Source organism: Cyprinus carpio, chromosome A4 (genome assembly GCF_018340385.1).
Source record: "Cyprinus carpio isolate SPL01 chromosome A4, ASM1834038v1, whole genome shotgun sequence".
In the NCBI taxonomy this organism is placed as follows: domain Eukaryota; kingdom Metazoa; phylum Chordata; class Actinopteri; order Cypriniformes; family Cyprinidae; genus Cyprinus; species Cyprinus carpio.
The window spans coordinates 10,200,908-10,227,112 of record NC_056575.1 but is presented as its reverse complement, the minus strand read 5'-3'; the positions used below and the strand labels follow the sequence as shown (position 1 = coordinate 10,227,112).

General features: G+C 37.1%; 1 protein-coding gene across 1 annotated transcript in view; it reads left to right on the top strand.

Annotated features, from left to right (window-relative positions):
- LOC109071948 (plexin-A4-like) overlaps positions 1 to 26,205 on the top strand; it is a 207,039-nt gene that overhangs the window by 117,003 nt on the left and 63,831 nt on the right. Inside the window, exons 4-5 of the mRNA XM_042740235.1 lie at positions 4,153 to 4,284; positions 20,372 to 20,472. Of these exons, the coding sequence (XP_042596169.1) occupies positions 4,153 to 4,284; positions 20,372 to 20,472 (233 nt within the window). The remainder of the gene's footprint in view (positions 1 to 4,152; positions 4,285 to 20,371; positions 20,473 to 26,205) is intronic.

Here is a 26,205-nt window from a genome sequence, read left to right as displayed (position 1 = left end):
TATATATATATATATATATATATAAATTCTCGATTGCAGGCTAAATGAATAAATGTACATGTAAGAAAAAGAAATGTTGATTGCAGTGTTTTCCTAGACACTGGAGCTTTTCAGATATTTAGTGAATTTGGCCTTGAATTTGTTATCTGCAGTCTAGAGACACTGACCATGAAAATCTTTATTCCCCACTGAAATCATCATTTTTTTATTGCCTAATAGTACTCACTGTGACGACAGACAATGGCTTTCAGGACATGATCATCTTTAATTCCCCAGCTTAGTGTCAGCCCATTCAATTTCCTTTGCAAAACCAGTCACCTTCAGCTAAGTATCGATGTTGAAAAATGGGAATTTGCAGTTTTCTTTCAGCATTGAATGACATTAAGAGACTTCCCAGTCCACCCACTCCTGCTGTTTACTACAGCACTCTCCAGCTTAGCCAGTGGAGGCATCGAAAACAAAGCAAACCTTTCATTCCACTTTCCTTGACTATAGCAGGCTGGAACACGTCAAGATCTCCTGGTGCTTTAAAAGTGCTGATGCGCAGGTACTATCTCAAACTCTCCCAGGGGATTTGGCTCAAAAAAAAAGAAAACAGTCATTCAACGCCTTGACACAGAGTCACTCATGGTAGCGAGGATGATCTGCTTACAGTTGTTGACACGTGTGGCTCTGTTTTTGTTATAGTCGGGGTTTAAATGTCACAGATCAATATCTGTGCATCAGAGTAGCTCTTGCTTCTAAAGAAACTCTCAAGGGAACGTCAGCACATTGCCTTAATCGTAGTGGCCTTCACCCAAACACTGCCTGGTGTCTGGTGTCCCATGAGCTTTGAGACGGGAAGTGTTTGTACTGTCAGATGTGCACCTCTGCAGCCAATGCCGCTTCAAGAGCAGCTGTGTTGAAGTTATTTGTAGTTTTCTTTTGTCACAGCTCTTCAGTGACTCAGTGCCTCTTCTCAGCTTTGTTCTATATCAGTGTCAGCTTGTTCTAAGCTGTAATGTAACAGGCAACCAGAAGCATCCCATGTGCTGCAGCAAACAGACTTCTGCTCTGTGTGAACGGTGTATTCGTGGCACTGCTGTTGCCCTCACAAATGGAGAAGTGTGGGCTATCTCTCGCTCATTTTGAAGGTAACAGAAGGAACACCTCCCAAGTGACTGCAGCTTGTGGAAGAAAAGCTCACTACAAGATCACAAAACTGCTTTTGCTGGGGTTAAATTTAGGGTTTGTAAAAAGTTCTACCACTCTTTTTCCTTTTCGAAATGCTTTAGTTAACAGACGGCTTTAGCAAGGACTGCCTTGTGCCAAAAGTAAAGCATCCTCCTTATGCAGATTGTTTGAAGTCAGTGGCAATAGCTAGATAGAGAATTTAAAAAAAAAAAACCTTGAAAGGGAAACCATCATTAGTTAAACTAGTTAAATACAACTGGATTGCAGTGTGGAGGGTTTTATTGTGTGGGAATTTCAAGACGGCTGAATATTTTCTTGTGAGTTATTTGTACTTTGCTGTGAAATGTACCACAATGGAATTTTTTTTCTGGCTGTTATGTTTAAATCAATAAATAAATGCACCTGAATGTTTGAAGGCAGCCTGCTGTATAGATTGAAAAGAATATATAAAATAAATATATGTAATATGTCCTCCAGCGTTTCATATATAGGATTACATGGATTTTACATGTTTTATTTTAATTTAAAGAGGACTTTGTAATGGAGCTAAAAAATGGAGCTAAAAACAGGATTAACAAAAAGATTAATACTTTGTAATGGAGCTAAAAAATGGAGCTAAAAACAGGATTAACAAATGGATTGGTAGGAAGTTTATATGTGTTGTATTTGAGGATAAATTTTCTGTTTTGACTGTGAGTCAGGCACCTAAATCGGCTCTTCAGTGCCTGGTTAAACTGAACTGCAGGTGGTTAGAAAATAAGAGAAAAGTTTGAGATACCATACATAATGGCTTCTAACTGTTTAGTGAATTCAGCCCACAGTTTTTGAGAAACTACTCTACAGCATTAGTCTTAATCTACAGTCATACTACTGGCCTGATAGCAGGGCTTAAGATCAAGTTGTTTTGAGCCAGAGGAAATTGCAGTTTCCATGGATGCTGGGTAGAGTCCTGCCCACATTATGAAGCTGCAGACCTCCTGTGGTTACGGCTTCTCTCATCACTTCTCCGTCTGTTTGCTCTTCGCTTAGCTGATCTTAACTAGATTTAGCCTGCTGTTCTCTACTATACTGCCCTTTGACAGTGTGATGCTTTAACCTCTGCTCTATATCACAAATGAGCAATGCTATGACATTCATTTAATTATCCTTTTATTTTTATACTGAATTTAAAAAAGGATGAATAAGAGATATTAAACCTCAATGTTTGTAATTTAGCCTTGACCACACTTAATCACTAGCCATTTACTGTGTAACCTCACATAGTGTGTCTCACATGAATGGCCACTGTTGTTACAGTCCATGACCACTAGGGGGATGTTTTGAGACTGTGGATTGGCTGTACTCTACACCTGAGTTCCCACAGAACACAGTTCTTGGCTTACTTCTACTCTGAAAATAAAGAGCTCTCCTATTTCTCTCTATTAGCGCTCTCCTGTTGTTTTCATTTATGTTGATATATATTGCAAACACAAACAGAAAGTGTGACATTGAAGGTGAGATTCTGAACTGTTGAAATGGTGTCAGTCGTGGCTTTTAATTGGAATTAAATCCAAATGATTGTATGATACACAGATTAGCATTGTAATCTAATCTGGTTTTAAAGAAAAGAATACAATCCACTTCATAGAAATTGAAATGAAAGTGAGAAAATTATATTGCATAGGAATTCACCAGTTTATAATCATGAGGGAAAAAACTTTAATAAAACCAATATTGTTCATACATTAATAAAACCCGATGTACTTGCTGCTTGAGTTTAAGGTTATATTTAAGGTATGCTCTTACGTCTACAGTCCTGTATCTCTCTGGTGTCTGATAGTGTATTTTGTCGTGTTTAATAGCGTGTTGATTTAGCAATGTTTTTATTTTCCTTTATCTGTGATCAGATACTCTCCTTTTATTTCTCCCTCAACCCTATAGCATCTCCATGCTAATGCTAACAGCCATCCCTTGTGGCTAATTTGTTTAGCTACAGTTGTGAAAATTCACTTCACCCGGTCCCTCCAGTGATCTGTCGGACCACTCCATGTACAGTAATCTCTCTCAGGACTCGACCAGGGCTTCGCAAAACCTGCAGTTTATTCTTTCACTGCCCACACGCTGCCATCCCAAAAACTGCAGCTCTTCCTGGCCAAAACCCAATCCCAGCCAAATTAACCAGCCCTTGATCGGGGAGATTAGATAACCCTCTTGCTGAATAAGGCTTTGGCTCGTGTGAAGGGTTTTTGCTTTCTTCCATCCCTTTCCTTCTGTTCTCTTCTTTTGTTCAACCTCTTTTTTGGTTTTTGTTTGTGACCCTCAGCATACAAAACAAAAAGCCCCAGAGAACGTGAGCGCAAAGCCAAAACACTTGAAACATCACAGAGACTCAGGGAGGGACTTTTTGAAGTGGTGGCACACAATTATTTTAGTCATCTCTTGTGGTAAGATGATCTTAGGTTGACAGGACTTGTGGTCTGATGGGACTCCAGGCCATAAACGCAGAGATAAAGTGGTTGATTCCGATGGGAATGGACTTGATACATCCTAAACTGTTTAGTGTCAAAAAGGGAAAGGAAATTGCTGATTCATTCTGTCGTAATGGGTTATCAGGTGCATTGTAATGTTTAATGGCTGGTATAAAGACTTAAGTTCTCACAGGGCCCTTTAGTGAGTGTTTGGTTGGAAGATGTAGTCTGGAGGGAGGTTAGGGTTATATCAAGACTGGAACAGAGTGTGAGTTTGCACTTTTGCGTCAACAACAACAGATGTTCAGATATAGTCATGAGACCTCCATCACTGCAGTCCAACTGTGTTAGGATGTTACAGCTCTCTGCTGCACCTGCAATTTATGGCACGTAACGTCCCCTACAGCTGTCTAACAACTTAACAACTCTTTCCCCCTTTTCCCTTTGCTTTACTCTGACTCTTTAGTTCTGTCTCTTTTCATTTTATTGGCTTATTAATGGTGGAGTAATACAATATATTCTCTCTTTTCAGATTCGGGTAGATGGCCCTACCTATGGCGCTTTACAGTATGAAACCATCCAAGTTGTCGACAACGGGCAGATCCTGCGAGACATGGCCTTCTCTTCAGATCAGCACTTCCTGTATGTGATGTCAGCGTCACAGGTGAGTCACTGTTATCATTTGCCCAAAATGCATCATGATTTACGCAGCATATGGAAGCTGGGAATGAAGGAGAGATGAAATTATACCAGAATTTAGGGGTTTCACTTACTGTAATAACAGCCTGAGAGGTGTGCTTGGACAGCCAAAGAGAGGGAGGGCCTTTTTACATTGTAAAAAAATGACACATGATGGATTGGTGGATTCGACTTTCACACACTGTGTGTTTTCAAAAATACACACACAATTTACACATCAGGATATGCTGGCTCAGAATGGCCCAATCGGTGAAATGGAGTAGATCTGGCTCTGTCCCGGATATCTTTAGCACTACTGAAGCTTGTAAATCTCAAAATCAGAAAAACACTGCATGCACTTAGTGCTGTAAAAACACCCTCACGCAGATAACCTGTCATCAGGTTTGCAGCTCTGGCTTTTATTTTTGTGACATAAATAATGCTTTTCATCAGGTTCTTGAAAACGAAAAAAAAAATTTCAATCGGTTCACTCCGAGCAGAATCGATATTTTAACGTTTCTGTTTCTGCATTCCTCTGATATTATTACCGTTCCGAAACCGGTTCGGGTGGAAGAAATACTGGTTAATAACGTTATTTTTTATAAGCAATTTTCTTTGCCTATAATTTGCCTAATAATAATAATATTAATAATAATAAAGTACAGCGTTTTCTTTACTCAAAAAGAAAAGGAAAAAAGATAGATCTGGTAACGTTGGCCAATAACCCGCTGCGCTTAGTCACAGCCAGTACAGCATCATCTTTTCTAGATTTTACCCAAATGTAGGCTACTAAACAAAAACAAAAAACAAAAACAACAACAACAACAACAAAAAATCTATCAACACTTTACAGACATCAAAGTATTTTTTAAGATATTTAAATATGTTTGCTGCATTGTTAAAAAAAAAACCTTAAATAAGATTGCGTTTTGAGAGTGAAAAAAACGCGGCTCACGTCGCATTTTATTAGCCCTATTACTTTCCAAAATAATGAAGGCTAAAATGCCTGTAGTCTAAAGCAAAACATTATAAAAATTATTTCTCTCCAAAACAAATCCTCTAAAGTTTAGGCTATAAAAACGTCAATACAAAAACAAATTCATTTAAGGTGAAGCTGATGCCTACCTCTCTTATTCGGCACGAATCCAAATGTTTCCATTGTGCTTTCCATTCCATGATGCTAAAATATTATTTATTATATAGTGTTTGTACTTTCATCGACATAAAACATCGTCCTTCACATTGGCTATATCAGCACATTGAGGCACGGTCACGCTGAACGCAATTCAAATTTTGTCAAACGGATCAGTGTAACTTTTTATTTGTTTCTTTAACTGTATTTTATTTTGATAATGAACAGGGTTCAATATAGCAAAATTATATTGTGTGTGCGCGTATTTTGTAGTATTTATTGTATTTTAAAAGGTGTTTGGTTATACAGAAGAAAGAAATTATTATTAGATGTGTTGATTTTGAGAAGTATAGAAAACTACTCTCTGCTGTTTCGTTTTCCTTTCCGAAAACTTTGGAATGTGTCACAATGAACCGTAATTTTGTCTTTCGTTTCGTTAATCTGTCAATATGATTTAAGTGAAATATATTTAGTGTATATGCCTATATTCCTCCTATGTAAGCCTATAGTATTTCTGTTGTCTTCATTCACAGAAGTACTGCAGGTGTGTTGAATTCATCTTACACTATCCTCAGATAAACTCTAAAGGCGGTGCATTGCCATTGTGACTTACCTATGATGAGTTCACAGCTGAGCGGACATTTCACTCGCTGGCTTCAGCGTCACATTTGCATATGCCGTACTACTGGAATTCGTGATTGGTTGACAGCAAATTTCAAATATTAAATGAAACAATAAAATAACATTATTAACCGGTTAATGGCCATTTAAAATTTTTGATTCTGTTCGGAACTATAAAATTTGATTTAGTTTCTGTTTCTGGTTCTGTTTCTTTCAAAATTTCGTTCGTTCCTTGAACCGGTTTTCATATTACCCATCACAGTGTTTTATGCCTTCTGTGTTGTGGTATACACTCTTTTGTTCATCATTCGGTGAAAATATTATGTCTGCTGCATTAAATCAAAATAACAGTTAAAAGGTTATGTGACTATTAGGTGTTTTGACCTTTGACCTCTGACCCCTAGATGAGGTTCTCCACACTCTTATATAACCTTGAACACTCCTAACTGCACTTAGCAGGATTTAGGGCTTCTAGCTCTCTCACACACACATATTTACAAACACTTTATAGTATCCCTACACTTTGTTTGAATATTATGGTAAATTCAAGATGACGTTTTTACCCACAAAGCCTTTTACTTCAATACAAAGCTGCTGTAATGCCACACTCAGACCTGACAGCGGATACCAATATCAACATTTATAGCAATGGCTATAAATCTGAAATCTCATTCAGTAAAATTCACTTCACTAGCACAGTGAATGGCATCCTGGGATTTGAAGCTTAGCTTAGGTGGAGCTAGACGATCACATTGGCTGGACACAGCTTGTAAATTGCCTAGTCTGCAAAAGTTACCAATGGACAGTTGTGTTTGGACACCTTGTCTGTTAATAAGCTAAAAAAGGTACGCATTTAAAGTTAGGTGTATTTTCTCAGACAAAATCTAGGAATTTCACGTGAGGTCAAAAGATTTCGCCATGCAAATTTTGCGACAATTCAAATTTACTGTGTTGACATCAATACAGATGTTAAACTATAATCTGGACTGTTTTAGGTCACTCTCACCAACTTTAGCTATGCTGTAAACATAATTTAAGACCAATTGAAAGTGTGGTTTAAAACTAGGCCATGATCATCGACTCAAGTCTTATGGGAAAGGAAAGATGTTTTCTTTGACGTGAATAAATACTAGAGCTGGACCTGTGGTGCTCTGCCAGTGAATAATCTCACCCGGTTGCAATTAGCCTATTAGCCCAGTTAGAGGGTTGTCGTCTGGTTTCTGTTTAGTCCCAAACATCAGGGCATCACATCTACTGGGGAATCATGCATATATTTAGAAGCTATTTAGTGAACATGCATTCTCTCGTCCCACCTGTAATTCTGCCCCCACTACAGCACACACGTGCACTCTGAAAGGTTTATTCCAGTTTGCTTTAAAATTTAATTATCTGTGATGTAACACAGTGCTTCTTGCATCTCTAGCACCGCTGCTGATTCTACAGAACCACTGCAAACCAAATTATATTTTACCATTGTGTGCCACCACTACAAAAAGTCCCTCCCTGAGTCTCTGTGATGTTTCAAGTGTTGTGATCTTGAATAATTGTGATGTAAAATAATGGCAAGATTGTGTCGTCCTCATGCCTGGGTGTAAGTGCGACTAGTGTAGTCTGATTCACTAATACATTTTTTGTCCATTTTTTTTATGAATCACAGAATGGTTCGCAGGTTGTCCGTTTGAATAATTCTGATTAATCTTTCATAGAATAACCCCAAATCATTGACTCAGTGAACTGTTTTAATGCTCTAATGGTTTTAATATATGTGTACAAATTCAGATCTTACTCAGACTTGGTTTTATTCTCTGTGTTTACACTTTTGTTTGTTTTGCTATGAATAACAGAGAGATGTGCCTTTTTTTTGGCTTGTTTCTTTCAGTCTCAGTCTCTCCCACTCTCACAGTTTGTCTCTAGCTCCGTGGTTGAGATGTCTGCATTAATATTTATGACTGATATCAAAATGCAGAAATTCTCATTACTGTTTGTGCTTCTCCATGCTTGTGCACACACACACACACACACACCACACACACACCAAACCTGTATCACTTAAAACATTTACCACTTTCTCTTTCATGTACCTTAAAGTCCCTCTCTCACACACTTATCTTTTCTTTGTTTGTGTCACCTTTATGAGGTGTTACTGTGGTCTCTGTTATGATAAAGCTTGGGGGCTGCTTGGAAATTCAACATGATACACCTGTGACTGAATTAACTGTACACACAAGGAAAATTAGTAATTAAGGTTTAGTAGTTGGCTTTTTTTTTTTTTTTTTTTTTGATTAACTTGCAACATCCCAAGTTTAGTGTATGTTAGAACAATCATGAGCACACACAGTCATACAAATTTCCTGCGGGAGTGAGGAGCAGAAAAACAAGAGCAGTAGGTTGATAATCTTCTGCTGGTTCAGCCTTAAAGGCAGAGAGAAAAAGAGATGGAGGGAGGGAGTGAGATGGGTTTGGAGGCAGGGAATGATAGTGTTTGGGAACAGAGGAGGTCTGGGTTATGTGTGTGATTATGGCAGGTTGAACAGAGCTCAGGTTGTGTTGGGGTTCGAGATCCCGTAGTCCTCCACATTGAATCATTGCTGAGGTCAGCTGTAAGTACAGCACTGATCACACTTCCCATTATACCAGGCCTGTTGATATCAAGGTTATACTGTATGAGCCATCTGATACATGACATCCACTACAGTGGACTGACCTTACTTTAAGTCATTTTTATTTTTAATTACCAAGTGTCACTTTTATCCATAATTCCATATGGCTGTACTCTTTATATTGCATAACAGATGGGGTGTAAAAATCCTATTAATTTTCTTCATAGGGGAATTTCTATTTAAAGAGAACATAAAACTTTAAAGATCCACTGTGAATTATGAGGATGATGGTTCAATAATTATAATTATAAAAAAAGAAGAAAAAAAGAAGAAATTTTAACCGTGGAATACTTTGTGAAAAACTTCAATACTGATTTAAAAAAAGAAAAATAATAAATAACAAATCTCACCAAAACCAATAGTATACAGTATAGTTTATACAGTATTTTAGTTTATATTGGGTTAATTGGTTATATTGGGTTTAGGTTCGGTTAATGGCTTATAACTCTTAAACTAAGAAAAAATCCCTATGGGTAACTTTGAACTAAAAAGATACATTTTAGTTTGTTTTCATATGATAATTCCTGCATTATAAAGGTGGTACACTTGGATAATTAATAATATTTTTAATATTATTAATATAGATAATTTAATTATTTCTAATGAATTAGAATAGTTGGGGATATTCTGTTACTTTTTATTATTAATTTTAAGTTGACTTATTTGACTTAATTTGTTGGGGGGTGTTTTCACTTTTACCTTTACTGATCACTTATTTTCTTCTTCTAAGTCTGTCTCTTTCTCTCTGCCTCTCTTACTCTCTCTTTCTAATTAATCCCCTGATTATCCCTCTAATTAAATCTGGCTACTTTCCTGTATCATTTTAAACAGCAAGATAAATGTGTCTTTTTAAGGAAAGGGGCCAGACTGTCTGTTGAGAGTGATGCAGATTACAGTTATCAGAGCTTGCAGCTAATTATTGCGCTTGGCTTTTTGTCCATGTTTGTCATCCTTTCTTCTAGGGCTAAGTGTTTTTTATTGTAACTTTAGACAATGTCAGCATCAGGCGCGTGTGTGTGGTCAGAGGGACAGCTGTGAGTGCTAATGACAGAGGCCTCAGCTATAGTTCCTCCTGCATTAAATGAATGACAGGGAGGTTCAGAGCTCAAAGGAGTTACACAAATTGCTGGTCTTGGCACATTAAAGCCTTTTGTTCTGTCCATCCAAATGGATGTTGTGTTCTTCTCTCCTGCAGTTTACTGTCATTTTACACTGGATCTTCGGATCAGTCTTTTGTGTGAAACGCGCCAGGGTGAGTTTGTATGCCTGGGCTTTTTCCTGTCTTAGAACGTTCTGTCCGCAATTTAAGACAAGTGCTGCTTCGATAGCTTCATTTGAATCTAAAGAATCAATTCTCGTTTTCCTTATTTTCAGGGAAATTAAATTGATTTTCTTTGTCTGTGTGTCTCATAACAGCTATGTCACAAAGCAGGCTGGAGATGGTGGCTTTGCTACACTCTCATGCTTGCAGCATATTCATAATTCATGTAGAGCAAGTTGAAGCTGCAGGTAGTATAAGTGTTAATAATTTAAAGCGTGTTTCACACCAGCCAAACAGCTTAAAGTCAAAATCTTTCGTTGCAGATCAGCTCTGGGCATTCATCGGTGGGATAAGGCATCTGCCACCTCATCAGAACAAGTTTAATAAAGACGACCTTTGATTTCAATTACGAGCTGCCATTTAATGACTGACCCATATGCGGCATTCGCCGCCAATCCCCCAGTGTGACATCGGGATCTTGAGAACATTTCGTTGTGGTATTGGAGTGGCCTACTTAGACCGCAGCCCATTGTGTTTGAGTGAATAGAAGTACTCAGGATGTCTGGATCCGTTTGGCACACTTTCGGGGGAATTTTTATCAATGTGAGCAAAGGAACCTCTCCTGAAATGGTGATTTTAAATAAAAGAAGTTTTGAGTGAACACAAATATCAGTTTGTGAGCACACATATAGAAGAACACTTGCAACAAGTGTGTGTAGTTATACTGTAGTTGTGTTTTGAGTGAGTACAATTTTAATTTTATTTTTTTAATTGGAAAAAGTTTTTTGTAGTTTTTCTGGGTGTATTTACTTTTTTATTATTTTTTTTTAAATGGCATTAAAATTATTTATTTATTTTTATTTTTTTTGCTAGATGTTAGTAAGTCTAAAATGTTGTTTGATTCTACATGTTTTATATGCAATTTTATTAGCTTATGCTACATGCTGTGTTTTCATTTTTTAAAACTTTAGGAGCACATATAAGAGGACTTATAATCATTTAAGTATTGTCCTGTCATGAACAGCAAAGCTGCATGTGGACCCATTATTAGAGTTACCATAGAAACTAAACACTTCTGAATCCGATGACTTGAACGACTCCAAGTAGAATTTCCTAGTTACTATCTCATAATTACAGTAATTCTGACACAACATAAACGCAGCAGTAGTAGGATTTTGCTTGGTTGATTTCCCCAAAGCATATAAACAAAGCTGTGTTGTTCTCATAACTCTTTTGAGTAACCCAACACTGGCTCAACCAATGGCGTGAGTTTGACTAACCAATGGAAGACATGGAGTGTAAATCTTTTTTTAGCAAATCCGTTTGTGCCAGTAGTAGCAAAAAAAAAAAAAAAAAACTTCACATTTAATAACAATAAAAGTCTATAATATGTCCCTGTTAAGAGAAAAGCAATAAAAGGTGATAGGGAGAGTGTTGTTAGTTTAGCATGTGTGCGTGTGCCTGCCCAGATCTGTTTTCTATAGTGATGTGGTTCCTGGGTTTGGTGCCTGTAGGCCTAATGTTGTTGTCTGGACAGAATCAGCTCTGATATGTTTGTGATGGTTGAAAGTGGAGTATCAAGGCCTGAATGTAAATCCAGTTAGCGAGTGGCTGGGTTCACAGCACACGTAATTGCATTTTCCGTCTGTGAAGCCCCTAGGGCCTCGCAGGGCACAGCCTGTTTAACCATGACTATGACCAGCTACCAGACCTAAGCGCCCGCTGCGATTTTAGGGAAAGATGTGTGTCAGATTTTGACCAAATGTCTACAGAAAGATAGAAAGAAACCAAGCTATCTGGGGACTCACCTGATAGTACTGGATATTGTAGGAATACAGTTATTCTAGCTTCATTAAAAAAAAATATTTCCAATTTACTTTATATTTCAGTTCCAATATAGAGATGATTATAAGTAGGCCATTCTTGATTCTCAAAAAATATAAACACAAAGCAGCCCAACATCAGCTGAATTGCTTTAAGCAATATATGTCAATAGGAGGATCTCACAATGGTAAATATAAATGTGTTAGTGTGAATGTATGTTAACTGTAGATGCTTTAATGAGTGATGTATGTCATTGTGTGTAAATATATTGCATGATATGTATGTTAATGAGACTTGGTTATTAAGGTCGCAAGAGCTCAGTGCTGCTGTGTTTGTTACCATAAGAGACAAGAAAATCACAGTTCATATTACCAGTGTTCATCTTCCACTGAAACGCATATAAATGCACTTTTCATCACCCCCTCTGATACCAAAATTACAATGATATTTCTCATCGGCCAGGCTCTGTGTATGTGTGCGTTAGCAGTGAGATTCATTTAAGATGGACATTGATGGATTAATTCTATAAATCAGTTATGATGGGATGTTGTCATCTGTCTTCTGCTTCACTGGTGGTTAAACATCCAAAATTGGGTGTGAAAAGTGTGTGTCTGAGGGAAGATTTCATTTAAATTTGAGTGTGTGCTTTTATTGGTGTTAGCTACAGTTTTTGTGTTTGTCGCTTAAACATTTTATTGTAGTTCATTTATTTATTTATTGATAAATCCATGATTGGCTGAAGTTCAGCTAATGTTTGTTCAGCAGATGATCGGCTGGATCGATCTTAATGTGTTGTATGGCAGATATTGTTCTGTCACAAAACAACAATGTCGCTTCTTCCCTGAAGCCTGTTGATTCTGTGACACATTATTTCTTGCAAACATGACATTATGCCACTGATAAGGGCAACTGTCTAATGCATAATTTTTTTTTTTTTTATGTTGGATAATTCTTATGTTTTTATACTGAGATAATATGTATATATTGTTGTCCCCTACCCATAAACCTAACATTTACAGAAACCTTGCCAGAAATGTTTCATTTAGACATTAATTAATAAAACCTCACCCAGTCAGACATGTACATAGTCTTGTATATAGGCTGTTTCACAAATCTGAGTAATTGTCCAACTTAGACATCTTAGGTGAGTTCAAATGTTTGGCTTGATTGTTTAAACATATATATGATGCCCAAAAATGCTGTCCAGATAGGCAGCTTACAAGGTTTTAAACCACAGCCATGTATTGTCACCTTTCAAGCTAGTTCAGCATCAGTATGCCTTGAACTTTTGCCTTGGCTTTGAGTGAGTCAGAGGAAGTTTGTTAATGCCAGCAGAGGAGCGTTGAGCTACAGATGAGCCCAGTGGATTAGACTCCATAATAAACCACAGCTCAGCTCCAAGATGACTGAGAAACCCTGCTAGTCAGTCAGGTCTGTGGGATTTACTGACGGATTTCATGAGGAGAGAAAATGGAAGAGGACTTTGTTTGATTAGGTTAGTAGGGTGATTAAAATGGACATTAATGACCAGGTATTACAAAACAGGTGATGAGAATCCCACTTTTAAATTGACACGCAGTGTGTCATCTTAGCCATTATTGTGGAAGTTCTTATATTGTTTTATTTACATGTACACTCACACAGGCATGCACTCTGTTCAACAACATTACTATCATCAAGAATGAACCTATGATGTCTTAAAATGCTGTCTTTGTAGGCAGTTAGTTTTTGAAAGAGAACGAGAGATGCCCCTCTCTGAGTTAACGGCTGCATTAATCTGTTGGGCAGTGTCATTTGTCAGTTTGCCTCATTATCTGCTGGTCTCAATCCTCTTACAGAGCTCTCGGATAAATGACTAATAATCCAATGGATTTATGACATAATGAGATTCCTGTGTCGGCGCCGCTCCTTTTCCAGCTCGGGAGGGCAGCGGGAAGTCCTCTTTCTGGACACATTTGTCTTCTTCCTCCTCCTATCGCCATGGGGAGTGTGTTAAAACACGCTCTATTCTGGGCCACTGAGACAGGGTGCAGACGGCAGAGAGCGCACATTCTCTCTATACCGAGGCATATTACAGCGTGTGCTACCTAGGGTGATGCAATTCCTGATTTGATTCCTGATACTTTTTTTAAATCTGTTTTGATTTTTGAGTCGAATTGATTTGATTCGTTTGGATATATCTCTTATAGTTATATTGTCTATTCTAGTTACACTCTCATCTAATAAATTATATAGGGAACCATCTACCTTTAAAAAAACTTAACAAAAGATAATAAAAAAATAAATAAAGAGTAGGACCCAACTTTACAGTTCAATTGCTATTTAACACAACTTTTTATAATGGTTCTTTAAAAGGACCGTCTCAAATGAATCACTTGTTTGTGAATCAGTTAATACTGGTTCTGCTAAAAATGAGTTTAATAAGAGTAGTTATTGTGAAGATTGTTAGGTGTTTGGAAAACCTGTTTGAAAGTAGTCATTATTTTTGCCTTTCTGTTTGTTGACCCTTTTGGAACAGAAATGAGGGGTGATCATTTCAGGGGTGGGCAATCTTCCCAAAATATCATATCACGATCTTATCATACAACATCACGATCCACGATCTGAATCACGATCTTCCCAATTTAGAGATGTACTATTTAGAATATCCAGAGTGGAACAAGCCTATGACTTATTTGAACAATTTAAAGCACAGTATTGCATTAAACAACCAAAATGTACATTATTAAAGCCTGAGTTAAACTTTAAAACACTGCATCAATGTATGAATCAAATATACACTGATTCTTATTAAAGTTATAAAGTGATTAAATCAAGAGTAGTGAGTGATTGTCTCTTTAGTCTGTTGTTTGATTAAAGGTATACTCCACCCCAAAATGAAAATTTTGTCATTAATCACTTACCCCCATTAATCACTTTTTTATTGGATTTATAAAGTTACGTTAGTTATTTTCATACTTTACTGGACCTTGACAGTGTATTTTACTTGGCAGTCTATGGGACAGTCACAAGCCTCCTGTTTTTCATTCTATATATCTTGATTTTTGTTTTTAATTTAAACAAAGCTTTTACAGGTTTGGAACAACATGGGTGTAAGTGATTAATGACAACATTTTCATTTTGGGGAGGAGTATCCCTTTACATAAATGACACAGACAGCAGTAGGTTTATATGGCTGCTGTCTCTCTAAGACCAAACGCAGGGATCTAATATACTGACACACATTCGATTTCTTTCCCAATTGTTTATATTCACTTAAGACATAACTGACTGTCTTTATGAAAATACTCGCCAAGACAGACATTTTGGCATGTTATATTTGTGTGTATACCGTATTTGACCATTTATGCGTGTAATGCCTGGAACAATACTTTGCTTGTTCGTGTTTAGCTCCTTTTTTAAAATAAACCATGTCCCACGGTACACTGCATTTTACGACTGTCACAGTGCATGATTGGACTGATTTGTTTGATTTGTTTGAAATGATTAAAACAGCTTGAGGAACAAATTCAGTGTAATTTTTTTTTTTTTTTTTTTTTTTTTTTTGCAGTACTACTGCTAGGTTAAAAATAACCCAACAAGTAACCCAACTTTGGGTTAACATAGCACCTTCCCAACTGTGGGTTATTTTTAACCCAATCATTGGGTTAACAGCCAGATGGGTTAAAAATAACCCAACAGTTTGGTTAACTATTTACTTTTATTCATAAGATTATTTTAATGAATAAAATACACAGTTTTTAAATACAGATTGTTTAAGTAGAAAAACAATAAATCTGTTTTAAAAACAGCTTTTAAGTTTTAAATGACAAATGTTCTCAATATTGGTGAGCCTAGTATTTAATATAAATATGCAAATATGCACATTATTGAATTCAAAATACACGAGTGAACATGTAGAACACATGGCAAATAAATGTTGAAGTAGAAATATTCAAAATACACATTAAATTCAAAACAAATATACACAAACAATATACATAAATTCAAATACACGTTAAATTCAAAACACAAATATGCACATACAGAACAAATATTCAAAACAAATGTGCACATATGGTTTTCCAATTCAAAACCTACACAGGTGCACATATAATACACATTTAAAACAGATGTGCACATACAGTACAGAAATATACAACCTAATCAGTTGTGCACATACAGTATACAAATTCATAACCTACACAGGTGCACATATACGCTTTTAAAATACAGATGTGCACAATTTTCTTTGTCTCCAAGCACCAAGGCATGTGGATCCTGGCTTGTCTCATTGTTGAGGTAGTGCACCATATTAGTACCAACCTTGAAAGAATAAATAAACTTTAGTTGGCATATATGACAAACATTCCAGGGATTCAATATATGTTTACAAATAAATCACAGAAAAAATAAAAGAAAAAAAAGTAAAACTTAAGCAGTGTTGTGGTGAATTAAAGTAAATTAACTCTAAAAGTGATGAATGACCATTTGTCATCTTCGGAACACAAATGCATTTTAAATATTTAAAATTTTTTTATGAAATCCGAGAGGTTTCTGAACCACACATAGGCAGCAATGTCATTCCACCTTTCAAGGTCCAGAAAGGTATTGAAGACTTAGATAAAATAGTCAATGTGAGTACAATGGTTCAACCTTAATATTATGAAGCGACGAGAATACTTTTTGTGTGCAAAAACAAAACAAAAATAGCAACTTTATTTAACAGTTTGAACTGTTGACATACACAGTTGACGTAGTGAATGCAGTTCAGAGCTTTCGTGTACTTACATCCAAACGCCAACTCATTATTGGCGCACAAAAAGTATTCTTGTCATTTCATAACATTAAGTTTGAACCACTGTTGTCATGTTGACTATTTTACGGGTTTGGGACGACATGGTGGTGAGTACTTAATGACAGAAATTTCACTTTTGGGTGGACAAACCCTTTAATGCTTTGATCCTTTGATGAGCAAGTCACAGGCAACTGTGGCAAAGAACTCCTTTTTGGTGGTAGAGGGAGAAAAAAGTCTTGGAAGAAACCAGGCTACATCAGAGGAGGCAGTTCATTACCATTAACAAACAAAAGTCTTAAAAAAAAAAAAAAAAACCTCTTATACATCAATAAATTAAATAATTACTTACCTTGAAATGTTTCTATTAAATTGCAGAGGTTCCGCTGTTGTAATCTTTCCTTTACTAATGAATCCATTTATCTAAAACATAAGTATAAGCATGTTTAGTATAACATATTTAATATAAATGCAAAATTGTTATAGCTTCATAAGAAAAAATGACTATAATTACATGCTAATCCATAATTCCTGTAATGGTTTTAATACAAAATACATGGCTATATTAAAACAACTGTAGCCTATGTATGTAAGTGTTTATTTTATTTTTTATTACCAGACATTTTTATTAATGTTAAATAATACTTCTCTAAACAGTTTTGCTAGTCTTTCAGCTAATGTTTTATTTGTTAATGCTAGCAGGCAAATGGGAATAGCATATTCATTTACAATCGATTTGATTCTCTCGGGAATAAAAAAAACTGACTAAAGGGAATTAAAACTTTGTGTTTTAAATAGTTTTAGGATTTAATTAATGTTTCAGTACACATTACTTAATGTTAAAATGGTTATATACATCATAAAATTATATTAACAGTTACTTACCTTTAATAATCAGGCAGGCTGCCGCTGATGTCCACTGAGTCGCTGACTGGACCATTAAAATTTGAACCAGAGTGAAGCGGGAACCATATTTAACCCAACAGTTGGATTATAACTAAAAATAACCCAACGCCGAAAATAAATGACCTAACAAATTTTAAGATAACCCAACACAGTGACCCAATATGTGTATCCCAACCTTTTTTTACTGTGTACAAACCACTCAAAACACCTTAGCAACAGCATTGCTATAATCTATCAAAAATGCTAGCATTGTGGCAGTGGGTTTTTGCATGGGCAGCCACCACTCTCATAATCTACAGAAAATGTGAAAATCTCATATTATCAGTATTGTTATTAAAAGAGAAGTGTTCAGACAGATGGCTTTGCTTCTGCCCTAAAAATATCCTGCTTTTCACATCATGTGATGATAGGGTTTATATGCCTAGCTGAATGGAGGAAGTATGAACATGCACGCACATCCGTACACACGAGACAGCATCTGTTGGTTGCTCTTATTAATTTCATGCATTTTTTTAATCATTCATCTTTGCCTGTTGCATACTGATCTGATGCTTTCTGAAAGCGATTGTGCGCACACACACACACACACAAGTGCAACAATCTCTTTCCTAAATAGGAAGAAAACCTGTTGAATCAGAGGGGAGAATTTCACGGGCGGCTCCTAAACCCTTATCATTTTCTAAAGGTAATGAGAGTCAATCTCCGGCTCTGCTCACCAAGGCCTCTATTTCCTTAATGGGAAGCGCTCTGTCACAATGCCTGATAATTTAGCTCTTCATAGCTGTGAAATGGAGGAAGGGAATTCAGGTGTGCAGCCGGGGTGAAACGGAGGGCTTTGTGGTGGCAACAAGACCAGCTGACAGGCATCATGTGTGCGTGACAAGAGAGAAATGACTTTTCTCTTGGATTTAGAACCTCACTCTTGTACATGGCAGTGAGATCGTGTCATCTGGAGCACTCTTCCAAAGGATGCCCTCTTTCAGTCCCAACCTCCTGGTCTCTCTTTTTCATCTGTTGCGCTTTATCTTTCTCTAATAGCTGTAAATGTAACTATCTCTTTAAAGCCATTCAGATGACTGCTTTTTTCTTTCTTTCTCTCATTTTTTAAGAAAAGTCTCAGATATTTGCTGTAAATCCCAGTCAGAAATCAGAGGGCAACATTAGATACGGTTTAAATGGATGTGCTTTTAAACAGCGGAGCATAGTGAAAGGAATTGCTCATCTTGTCTTTGTGTCAAATGGCCAATTTAAGTTTATTTGCAGAGCTATGATGAGTAATTTAACTCTTAATGTGTTCAAACTCTTATTGTAAAAAAAACATAATGTGACGTAATTCAGTCAATGTTTCTCTAGAAGAAACATTTATATTCAACTAAATTTGGCCTTCAATTAATTCTGTTGTTCATCAAACACAAAAGTTTGCCCTGTACTTGCACAGTCATATGACAAATTGTGCAGTTTGACTATGAACCCAATGGGTTTTTAAAAAAATTCCTCCCTATATTCTTATGAGTTCACAGTCTCTGTGATGGGCCGGGCATGTAATTTTATTCATGTAATTCATTTCTATTGTGCCAAATGCCTAAATTGTCATTAGTGGCCAATAGTAGTTCAACGGCATTTAGCAATGTTCAAAATAGATTTTCAGAATGATGTGTTCTCCTTGTAAACTCTGAGATGTCAATGTGAGTGGGAGTATTTAATCAGATTAGGTGCCTCTGTAAAAAAAAAAAATTATCTTGGGTGATTTGAGAAAGCACTGACTAAAATCACTCCGTGAATGCTGAAATGACCTCACATCCCATCGCAGAACGTTTACCACCTGAATAGGAATCATGACATTTTTGATTTAGTTTTCCTGCATTGTTTTGAACTCTGTAATATTTGTGTCATGTGTCCAAATTATTTCACGTAAATGTCGTTGAGATATGTGTAAGAAAGTTCTAGAAAGAGAAATAGTTTGACAGAACTTCAAGGCACAGCAAGAAGTAAACACGCTGATGGATGAGCTCTGACAACAGAACAAGAAGTGCTTAAATATGAGCCGTGATTCACTGCGACCGGTCGCGCTGCTCTTACAGTATATAAATGTTATAGTCAAATCTTCTCAATCTTAAAATGCTGTCTCACTTTCAAGCCTGACTGAAATGAAAAAAAGGCCCATTTCTTTCATAAAAAATAAAAATGCCACTGTGGTGAGGCCAGTAATGATGTCGTCTGTCATTCGTCCTGCCTGACCGCTCTGGACCTATCGCCTGTCATCTGAGTTGTGATTGACAGCAGTCATCCACCAGTGACAAGTAATCAATCAAAGCACAAGAAAACTGAGGGCACCGGGCCATAGCCATGGAGACAGGAATAGCTATTACATGTGTATTTTAGTGCAGATCTCTTCTTTGGTTCGGCTCTGTTTGGCCCTGTATGTTTCCCGACAGCTCCACAGCGCCTATTTTTCTCTCAAGTGTTAATTGGCTGTAAACAGTAAGATGCACTAGCTGGAGTTGATGACCCAGGATGAGCTCTCTCAGCAGATCCTTATCCCGCTGTGTGTGACGAAATGCCACATTTAGCAGTGATCTCATGAACCATATGTTCTTTGCCTTTCTGGAAGTCTTTTTGCTTTAACTAAAGTACAAGCTATTATCAGTTTCACAATGGTTTTAAGAGAGATAAATAAATAAAGTCATCTATTTAAATCTCAGCAGATGACATTTCTCTAATACAGATTAATTAAAACTACAGGAAGGTGTTAATTTTCAATGAGATTTGACAGTATGAGCCTTTATGATGAGGCAAAGTTGAGATGAGTTCAACTTGTCCGCCTCCAATGTTGTAGTCAGTGTGAACACACCTGAACACACATAACTTACTCTCTATCTGTTTTTCTGTTTGCAGCTAACCCGTGTCCCAGTGGAGGCCTGCGAGCAGTATTCGTCCTGTAAAGAGTGTTTGGGATCTGGAGATCCTCACTGTGGCTGGTGTGTGCTTCACAGCATGTGAGTACAACCCTCCTGCACTTTGCATGGCTGTGCAGTGTCCTGTACACCTGTATGTAGACAAACTCCTAAAGATCATCTAAAGGAAGTACAATATGTGTACTAGATGTTGGTTAAAGGAATAGTCCACCTAAAAAATGAAAATCCTGTCATTATGTACTCAACCTGATGTTGTTCCAAACATGTATGACTTTCTTTGGACTGTGGAACGCAAGATATTTTGAAGAATGTTGGTAACCAAACAGTTTCCATTCCCATTGACTTCCATTATTTCCATTATAGAGTGGAAGCTAATGGCGGCTGAAACTAGTAATCAGCATCTTTCAAAATATCTTTCTTTGTGTGTGTTCTGCAGATGAAAGTAATGTATACAGATTTGGAATGACATGAGGGTAAATTATGACACATTTTCATTTTTGGGTGGACTATCCATTTAAGAGGCATGATATGTTCTCATTTAGAGTAATTCAAATAAGTCACATTTAAGTAAGTGTGTGGCCCTAAAGATTGGAAACAGTTCTCTTATTTTTTCTACTAATGGATCTCAGACACGTGCACACACATAGAAACACATAAACACAAATACTTATACACGGCCACTTTTCCACCCACTGTCTAGAAAGTGATGGTGATGGATGCTTCAGGGCCTCAAGGGATGGCCACATTTCCTACTCCACTGTAAATTGAAAATTGGATTTGAGGACCCCAGAGGTGTGTGTGTCTGTGTGTGGCATTGTGATCTCAAGCTTTCTCATATCTTCATAGCTCCATATTCAGTGACATCTAGGTCTTAAAACACTCTTCACACACATGCACACATCACCTGTGCCACTAAGGAGCAACAGGGCAAGAGCATGTCTAGTAGACGTTGGCAGTGTTTCAGACCAAAAGCATCGTTACCTTCTTAAGTGCAGGAGAAAGAGAGGGAGAGTGAGGGGGAGGTAAAGAGATGTAGATTCAGAGCCTATCTCTCTCTGTCTCTCTCAGGGCTTTTGAGTACTCTAGATGCGACAGGGGCCATGGGCATGGCATTTGCCACATGGCTGCCCAAGGTCAGGCATGCTGAAAATCCCACACTCATCTGTCTCTCAACCTCTCGGTCTCTAATTCTCTCTCGCTCACTCTTGCTTTTGTAAAAGTGAGAGCTGCATTAGTGCTGGACAGGGAGACATGTGCTCAAATGGCCTGTGCATGTATCGAGATGTTTGATAGTTTTGGTCTTGAGCCTTGTTGCTTAACGTCAGCTCTACAGTGCTTCCTGATCCAGTCGATGTTCAAAGAATAAGCACAGGTGAATTGAGCCACTTTGTACTTCTTGTAGTAAAAATGAGCATACTTAGCCATTTAGAAATTTTAACAAATTATTTGACAGTTTATTTGTTTTCATTATATCATTATATTTGAATCATTCAATATTTGTTCATTCTTTTTAGCCATTTACTTAGCTAAATAGCTGTTTGTTTATTTTCCTTTTTAGCAAAGTTAGCTATTTAAGTCATTTATGTTGTCTGTTTTATTTAATATTTAACATAATTTGTAAATTTATTGATTTTATATATTAGCTTTTTAACAATTTTAGCCATTTAGTGATTTATTTAGCAGTATTAGGGGTGGGCGCTATGACCAAAATCTTATATCACGATATGATTTAATTTCATGATAACAATATATCACAATGTAGCTTTTTTTTTTTATATAAAGGTTTTTATGATATTAAAACCTTTGATACCATAGAATTTTCATAATCCTTATCACCAATGTCAATATCAAAGTAATACAAGCCTAAAAAGAGACCAAATAAAAACCTCAAGCTCAGTCAGTGATGAAATAAGGATAAGAAACTAATTGCAAGCAATAGGACAAAAAACTACAATAAATAAGAAACGCTACATTTTGTAAATGAATTAGTCTTCACTGTGTTAATTATATGTATCTATCTATCTATAGATAGATACATATAATTAACGTGTATTATGTATAGATTCTATACATATATGTAAATATATCATTATTATACAATATTATACAATGTATTTTGCGACACCACGATATAAACGATAGAGCATAATATGAAATGATAGAGTTTTTATTTCATACATATATAGTAATTGGCCTACAATTATTTTGAATATTTAAAAAATAAATACATAGAAAAATACATAAACACATTTGACTTCACATGCTGTGAAGACGTAAGACGTAATGTATTTTGTATTATTGTATTATTTATTAGCCATTTTAAGTTTGACTTGGAATGGTGTTATTAGTTTTGGATTGAGTCCTGCATTCGCACTGCAGGAATAGGCTGATCAACTTGTCATGATCATCCATGAAGGAAGGAGGTCATTTGTGACTGAAAACTGTGCAGCAAGAGAGAGCTGCCTCTTTCTCTCCTTCACTCTGTCATTTCTCTCTGTCCTCTGGCAGCAGAAACAGTGTCAAGTTTACACAGGACACAATGCTAATAAAAACAGCAGCAGTTTGTTGTTTAGCCTCAGGTGGTAGAAGGACCAGAACTCACAGGAGGTCTTTATGATGGTTGGCAACACAACGAGTACGGCTGCATTTGCAAAGGCCAACCCTCGCTTCCATTCAGTCCCTGTGTCGCTTCTTATTATGGACTCTTTTGTCTCTGCATTTTTCATATCACCATTCTATTTGTCCTTTCTTTGTTTTTCATTACTTTCTCATAGCACTCTCTCATTCTCTCTCTCCTCTCCCATGGCCTCATGCCCAGAGAAAGTGAACAGGACCACTTTCTGATGGAGTCAGGCAATCTGACCTGGCCTCCCTGGGTCCCCGGCTGATTGATTGCCCTGGAGTTTACCTTTCCCATCCTCTCCTCCCCTTGCATACTTAACCAGGGTCCCTGTAACTCGAGTCCTGCCCAGAGAGGGCTCTCTCACGCCAGGCATGACTCCTGCCAGTGCTCCCCCTATTTGTCTCCTGTAATCTACCTGTCTTTCATGGGTAATCATGCTTAAAGCAGCATATCTTAACACTGATATGCCACAAAGAGTTTCTCTGTCGTACTGCTACTGTATGGATGTCTTTTTAATAAGAGATGAAAGATGCCATAAACAGATCAATAGAGATGTGCAGAGATCAGATGGACTGTACTTCTTACCCTGATCATTTCAGTTTGAGAGATCTATATCTATGTCTGTCTGTCTGTCGCGGATTCTTTCATTATTTCGTTTGTTTCGTTTGTCTGTTTACCACGAAGGCACAAACACAACATTTATCCATTATTTTGATTTCAAATCCTAACATTGTCACTGAAAATGCTTTTTCAGCATTGCAATAATTTTTTTTTACACAGTAAAGTAATACAATCTTTAACAGACACGTTTAAACAATAAATATAAGCAACACATTATTCAATGTTTTTACTTTTGCATTTACTTCTAGATTTATATATTAATTTGCTCAAGCAAGTGGCAAAACATTTAAACTATTTTTCTTACGTTATCACAAACTTACCATTGACAGAAAGCTCTACTGCCTTTTCTTTTTTAAATATTTATTACAAGCAATCCTGCCATTCGTCCACGAGTGCCATCATTTTGCCTTGTTTATCTAAAAGTTATCTTTCCCTTTAAACCTAGCCAAAAAGCCATATGTGTTGACTGTGAAACACAGTAGACTTTAATAATATGCATGTATGGTGTAATTACTACATTTACGTGTCAATTCATGTTCATATTTACTGAAAACAATGTGATGTTACTTTAATTCAGCACTTGCAGTGCAGCAATAGACTCGGAAACGATCTCTACACTATTGCAGACGCACTGCCGGACCGCGACCATGTGTGCAGTGTGAACGCTTTCCATTGAATGGTTAAACACGGGCAAGAATTAAGAAGTAATGCAATTTATAAACTTTAGTGATGATGTGACACTGCCTCGATTGTGCAAGTGACAATTCCTGTGTCACCTGTGCAGCTTGAGATGTGTGGTGATTTGAAGCCATTTGTATATTTTGAGAGAGAAAGAAAGAGCGCGTGGTGATTCACTCCCGCTGTTTGTGAAGTTACTTCTCACACAAGGTTTTCAAATTATTAAAATCGGTTGTTATTAAACTGCAGTGTTTAAAAACGCGTGTCCATGCTACAGATGTACAGCAGTCCCTCTTTAGGAACGAGCTCGTCATTTTTTGTCCTGGCTGGTCATCAAGTTATTTAATGAAGAAATATAACATTATAATTATTTCACCCGCGCCAGACAGAGACTGAGATGGTGCCGCTGTATGTCATGCCAAACCTCTCACTGCAGGCGTGTCATCAACTTGAGATCAGTTTTATGAGATCGGCCTTTTTAGAGATCACCGAGCAATCATCCCAAAGTGATTATCGGCTGATTGTGATCGGTAGCCGATCAACTGGAGCACCCCTAATAGTTACCCATGGATTTTTGAGTAAAATGAAGAGGAGTATCTGGCTATTTATGGAAAGAATTAACAATCTTAAGTTTTTGTGTGTTTTACGTGTATCAAATGAAGTAAATCAAATCCAACATGAAAAGTGACTAGCACCAAATTATGAGTATGTTGGCTTAGAAACAGGAGATTTTAGGTAATATTCATACCTGTGGCACAGCCACTGAGGCACCAGTTTAACACTGGGGTTAGAGGTTTGTTCAGATCCCTCAAGGAAATCATTATCTCTTTTTCCTGTCTCTGTCTTTCTCATGAATTTTCAGACACATCAAATAGTATGAAACAGGCTAATGGCACAAAGGAACAGAGTTTCAGAAGACAGTTTTGTGTTAAGTGACGTCAACATGTTGGCCAGCAGAGCATAAATATAGTAATCTAGACTGCCAGAGAGCAGGAGTCTGTGATGAAACGGATCACTCCAGTCCTCAAGAGGAATACAAAAGTCAAAAGAGTTCCACACAATCGCCAGAGAGAGAAGGAAAACAACACACTGGAGGGATGGATGGATGGCTGGGCTTATTTGCTCAACTTGCACTTCTATTGATCATGGGGAAAATGGAGCAGAGGGGTTAAGGGTCAGGGGGTCCATTTGAGTGTGAGTGTATGTAATCCACTTGGGAAGATTGTGTGTCGCTAAATTAACAATGCATTAACTCAGTCTCAGGATATTTGACCCTGACCTTCAGTTTGTTGACTGGACCACCACACAAACCCTCAGACCCTTGGGTTTTTTCCTCTTTTGCCTCTGGTCATGGCGAACAGTGTAAACGAATTATAATTCTTGATTCCATAAAAATTTAAATGCAAAAGAGCATTAAAATATGCTTACAAGGCTGGATTCAGTTGTGCTGAGGAGGCGAGAAAGAAAGAAATCTGAAGTCTTGAATACAAAATGGCCAGTGCCAAAATGGTCTCAATGCATCTTTCATCTAAATGTGAGTTATAAGACAAACCTGAGAGAACAACAATACCTTGAAAATATATTTTACAGCTATGAGAGTGTCTGATTTGATAGCAAGGGAGTAAAGACAAATATCTGTGAGTTGCTGCTTAGTTTAAGAGCCTCTCTGCAAGTTTGTTGTTCCCAATCAACCTTCAGATAACCTTCCCTCTCTCTGTCAACACAGGAGCAAAGCCGCCTGCTCCAGACTTCTGTTTACTCAGAAGATCTCCAGAAGAGTCTGTTAGTCTTGGAAAACAGGACCAGAGAGGCAAAAATCAATAACTCTAGGAGAGGGGGAGGGCATTCCTCAGGTTTAAATGTTCAGATGTGTAATTTATGAAGCGGTTTAT